At 39.1% G+C, this 6,000-nt stretch overlaps 1 protein-coding gene across 1 annotated transcript in view; it reads right to left on the reverse strand.

Moving 5' to 3' along the window:
- Nucleotides 1–5,795, reverse strand: part of LOC150091603 (uncharacterized) — a 30,165-nt gene extending 24,370 nt beyond the window's left edge. The window contains exon 1 of the mRNA XM_090384867.1: nucleotides 4,776–5,795. Coding sequence (XP_090240993.1) covers nucleotides 4,776–5,383 — 608 coding nt within the window. The 5' untranslated portion in view covers nucleotides 5,384–5,795. The remainder of the gene's footprint in view (nucleotides 1–4,775) is intronic.
- Between the last annotated feature and the right edge of the window lie 205 nt (nucleotides 5,796–6,000).

The following is a 6,000-nucleotide window of genomic DNA, read 5'->3' on the forward strand; positions in this document are numbered from 1 at the left end:
TGAGACAGCGAATGGAGAGGCTCTGTTAGAAAATAGTCATGAATTAACCTAACTGCTCTCTTTTGAATGGAATCTAGAAGCCTGAGAGAGATTTGGGTGGCATCGCCCCAGATGTGGGAACAATATTCCATGGTACGGCGGATTTACGATTTGTACTGAGTAAACTGTTTGGAAGAAAAGTAACGCCGAGAGCGAAAGAGAAAACCAAGTTTTTTAGATGCACTGGAATCAGTATTTCTAATGTGCTTGTGCCAAGAGAGATTAGAAGTCAGGGTAATCCCCAAAAGAGATATATCAACTTGCGTAGAAATCGGAGTGTCACCAAAGATAAGCATAGGAGCAGAAGAATCCTTTTTGCGAGATATAAGACATGACTCAGTTTTAGAAGCATTGATATCAACTAAGTTGTCTTTGCCCCACTGGAGAATTACCTGGAGATCGGCATGTAAGGAATTAGTAGCGGATATTCTAGAAGTTGACGCTGATTGAGCAGGGTAAGGTTTCTCAAAATGGAAAGTGAAATACAATGTGCTACCATCGGCAAAACTATGGCTAGGATGTCCGATCAATGGAAGGTCATTAATATACAAGAGGAAAAGAGTGGGGGAAAGAACTGAACCCACCCTTTTCCCCTTGTATATTAATGAAAGAGGAAAAGAGTGGGGGAAAGAACTGACCCTTGGAGGACACCAGCATTAGTGGAGAAGTTAGAAGACAGAGCGCCATCTACCATAACCCTGAGTGAGTGATCAGAGAGATAACCAACCGCCGTAGCCTAGTGTTCAGGCGCGCGCGTGCATAAGTACACGTGCCTTGAGTGACCGGGGTTCAAGCCCGTGACTGCTGAATACGGTGCTGTTTCTTGTATTCTGTCTAGCTTGTGAACTCCTCTGACCGTTTGGTCGTCCCGTAGTATAAACAGTAAATTTAATTTAATTACAAAATACAGTTGGAAAACCATAAGATGGAAGCTTCTTAAAAGACCTTTATGCAAAACACGATCGAAAGCCTTTGAGATGTCAAGAGCAACTGCTTGTGTATCACCGAACTTTTCCATTGAATTAGTCCATAAATGGGTAACATAAGCCAGAATATCACCAGTGGATCGACACTGACGCAATCCATACTGGCGATCGTTGATCAGACTGAAGGTTTCTAGATAGTTTAAGAGTTGGCGGTTAATTGATTTCTCCATTAATTTAGAAAGAGTAGAAGTAATTGCAATGAGGCGATAATTGGATGGGAGGGATTTGTCACCCTTTTTAGGAACTGGCTGGATATGAGAAAACTTCCAAGCAGAAGGAAAAACACCTTTGGAATAAGAAAGTGAAAAAAGACGGCAAAGAACAGGAGTAAGTTCAGGAGCACAGGTTTTGAGAACAAGTTCCCGTTCGAGCTCGTGACCACCAAATACGGAGGATGCGGAAAGGTCAGGGAATGACCACCGCATATCCCCGGAGCAATATGATCTTAGTTGCTAATGCTCCTAAAAACCAAATAACAACAACATCCTCTTCAATTATGGATGTTTACAAAGTAAGTGGCATTACATTAGGCCAATATTATGCAAACGTTTTCGGCGTCAGAACCCCTTTTGGTTCCTAGCTTTATCGGCAAACCCTCAAAATAAAATGTTATTTTGTTTTTATTGTTCTCAGCAAGAATACACTGCGACCAACGAACAAAATATTTTTAATAAAATCGAAATTCGTAGGGGTTAGGTGTGTTCGTCTATGGAGAGACATTCTACTCTCACTGAAGATGGAACAATACTCGTCGCTTACCTTCAAACTTAGAGACAAATACAGTTATCCACGGTTCAGCTTGGGATGCTAATATATATTTTTTAAATTGTATAGTATCACCTGGATAGGTGAATCCGCTATTCATTTAAAAATCTCAGACACCGCTAGGATAGCTGTTTCGAAGGTTTCGGGGTTCTCATCAGCAGTTGAGTGACTTCTATTAGCGACCGTATCCTGGACTGTAAATAATGTATTTTGTCTAAGCGAAAAGCCAAGCTGTGTGTGGAAGAAAACTTCCGTATACCGATCTTCACTGAGAGCAGAAAGTCTCCGTGATTGAAATCGAATGCAAGTAACGCGTCGAATTTTGATTTTATAACAATTTCTACGTTGAAACACCCCTGTAGTTCTATCTTAAAAATATTTCTAACCAAACTTCAAAATTTGCCCTTGTTTCAAAATATGAAAATTTAATAAGCAAAATTAAAAATCTATTCTGCTCGATACATAATCGCTTATAACTCGCGTTCCAGAAAGATTCGAGTCAAAAAATGTCACTTAAAAAACTTACCTTTCAGAATTAGTGTGAAAGGTGAGTTTGTCCTTTTTGTCGTGATAGCACAGTGGTTATAATGCCTGTCCTCCCCACACCGGGTGGAAAAAGCTGCGGTTTGAATCCCATCAGTCACACGAACTTTTATGGGTTTTATTCACTCGGTTAGCCAGTCTTAGGAGAGAACAGCACAGTTTTTTCGCCCAGAAAAACAGACAAACCGAACAGAGAATACACACAATTTATGTACATGATACACGTGGGTGAGGTTGTTCTCGGGTAACCCTAATATGACATTTTTTTTTGTGCGCCCACGAATGAGAACTCCCATTTTGTCTGCCATTGCATTAGACAGTTTTGCATAAAGCAGCTCATATAAGACAATTATAGTGAGTTCAAAATGAGAGGAAATGTAAAAAGATATGCACTTGTTATTGTAAGCCTCATTTTTTTTTTTTTTTTTTTTTTTTCTGAAGGGAAAATCGTTTTAGCTGTACGTGAAATGCCATCTTTTGTTACGACTAAGAACAAATAACTTATGACCAAAATACACAGTGCTGTTTTTCCTTTATGTTTACTAGCAACCAATGCTAGCTCCTGTTGCTGTAATTTGGATACAAATTCGTGAGGTCGAAATCTGTCATTTGCATTTATGTAAGACAAGGTTGCATTACAGATGTCTTTCAAATAGCTTCAGCCTGTTTAGATTTTCAAAATTAAATTATTATTTTAATGGCACCGGAAATTGTCACTCATACCCGTATATACAGTATATTTTGCATGTTGTGCAGGCTGGAAAACCCGGTATGGCTCATTGGTTAAAAACGCTACTCCCTCTGCTTGAAATCGACCAATTACAGCGACTATTAAAAAGAACTTTAGAAATTCTTCTCTCTGACTGGTATCAAACCTAGACCTCTTCGAGGCAGTGATGTATCGTGCCGACTAAGCTGCCAGAGGACCTATAATAGCACTAATAAAATTCATGGCATACAGGATGCTTACCGAATGAAGAACATTGGACACCCACAATGAAAGATTGTAATTTGTGGGAATCTTGCCAATCATTCGGTGAATTTCTCTAACAGTATGACCCTTTCCATCTGTGACAATAAACCTCTGACAAGGAGCATAACATTCTACACGAAATAACAAGTGTTTTGTGACTCTGTGATCAAATAAGAAACAATAAATCCGCCCTCCAAAGCTCTTCTTTGATAGTTATTACAGCGCAATCACAGCCATAACCACTTCCGCTACATTATCGACAAGTCAGCTTCTTCCGGATACCATGTAGATGGTACAAAATAGCAGCGCCGAATAACACGATAACAAAAATGCCGAAAATCATTTTGAGAATACTGAAACAGCACGCCTTAATGGTACTGTGAATTAAAGAAGCGAAGGCTGTATGATCAATTATAACGAATAGTTGTCAGTGAAACAAGTGTACTTCCCAAGCCTTGACATGTGACAAGTAACAAAGAAAACAAGCAATAGAGAAAAAAAATTCATTAACCAAACTGCCAAGAACAGAGCACGTAAAGAATGGTGACATTTAGTGGAGAACAAAGCACGATATTACGGTCGAGGTCAATGGCAGAGTTAGGAAACAAAATTGAGAGGTCAATAGTTTTCTAACCATTATGCCATTCGAACAATGTTAGCTATTCAAAAGATATTACGCCCGAGTGAGTTGGATGGTTCCGACTATCGAAGTATTTGAAGTGCTTCAGACTGACGATGGAAAGGTTTCTGGATTTCATGCGTGACTGGTTTAGTTCGGATAGAGGTTGTGGTGAATTCAACTAATTTTCTAGGTCAGATTGTTCATATCAGTTTTAGAGCAAGGATTTCCAAAGCGCCGCATGTCAGCCTAAGACTGAATATCTATTAGGTATTATTTTAGCACACTGAGGCATTGTTTGTAAAATTATATCCAGATGGCGAATCTCGTTGGGGACGGGCGCTTGTGTAGGGTTTCACTTGGATGTCTAGGTGACCCATACCTGTTTACCTATAATTTTAATTTTTTACTTGTAATCTGGCTTATAAATACGGTTATCTTTTGAAATCAGTAAATGTTTGTTGATAAAGAACAAAAATTGAAACTGAAATGAATTCCGCAAAATCTAGAAATAACTTAATTTTTCTTAATTTTGTTCTTAATGGATAAGTAATATTAAATTTATTTTTCTATCAGTGAAAACTTTCGTCCCTTCTCTGGATAAGCTACTATGATACTGAATATACATAAAATTAATGCCATTGAATGCGATTGGGTCTTTTCCGAACAAATGTAAAAACTTCATCGAATTATGCACTACAAAATATTTATAATCTCCGCGGCGAGACTTGAAACTTCTAGAAGCATAAGATAAAGGAACATTTGTATTGGCATAATGAAATTTAAGATCCTTCAGCGTATTTGTAGATCCTGAAAATAAATAGCTAAATTAATTTTTCAAACGTCTTACCTTTCATCTCCCTGAGGTGTTTTTAGAAGTTTGATGGCAAACAGAAACTGAATACAGCAGACAAAGAGACAACATAAGTCCAGTGAAATGGTGAGGGTGCTGAGAGCTATAGACACTTGATACACAGTCAGATATTCATCGGAACTCACTATAATCTTTTTGGGTGCATTTTTCTTTTCTGAGTCTGGGGGCAAAGTTAATGGTCCCAACTTTTGAAGAAAGAACAAGGCAAGAAAAGACATTAACAATGAAAGAAGGCACAGGAGAGCCAAGGATGCCAACATTTGGTAAATTCCATGTTCGTCCTGATCCTGAGATAGACTCACCCGAGATGTGTGCAACGTTCTCCTTGAGGCATTGAGACTCGGGTGGATACTGGTCCGAGAGATATCCAAAAGCGGTTTAGTTACACTACTGGTTAACGTTACGTTGGCCATCCCCGCACTGCCACCAGCTCCACCTGTACCGAGAGGAGTGTTTCCCAGACTGTGTTTAGACGCACTGAGCGAGCTAATGTTTAGGTTGTGTCTCTGGTTAAGGCCTCCATTCATCTTATGGCTCGGTGGTGTAGGGGATGTAGAAGCTTCGAGACTCACAGAGCTCGACATTGTAGCATCCCAGTGTTCCTTGCGCACTGTTGGATGAATTGTACACGTAACAGTAACACCACTTTCTTTTACGAAGTGTAAATTTACAAGGCTTCGTTATCTTAACTGCGATAAAGAAGAGTAAGGCTTCCTGTTGGCGCCGCCATTGCTGCGCAGTAGCTAGTGATTCTGGAGACATTAACTACTTAATCTTTGCCTTAATAACTTGCTCCGTCGAAATTCATTCATCATTTTCCTATTTCTGAATAAGTAGATATCGGTTATGCTAGTTCTGTATAACCAGCTATACATTACAAAGCGTTACATTAAGAGTTCGGCTGGGAATCAACCTTTCATGTATAGAATTACAACCTGCAGGGTTAACATTGCACTATGAATCAAGCTCTTACTGTTCGGATTTAGTCATCGTGGAACATATTTCCTAATTTGTTTTTTTTTAAAACACTTTATAGCATAAAATGTTTTGTAAGACGTCGGTGAAGACACACGATAGTCCCAGAAGCCAAGTTAGCATGCATCTCCTTACCTGCATTTGAGTAATTCAAAACTCAAATTTTATTGAATTCTCGACCACGCCATTTCGCGAAACAGCAGACTGTTGGGAGACATCTTTTCTG

This window comes from Mastigoproctus giganteus, chromosome 1 (assembly GCF_048544385.1).
Source record: "Mastigoproctus giganteus isolate SK-2022 chromosome 1, ASM4854438v1, whole genome shotgun sequence".
NCBI classification, from domain to species: Eukaryota; Metazoa; Arthropoda; class Arachnida; order Uropygi; family Thelyphonidae; genus Mastigoproctus; species Mastigoproctus giganteus.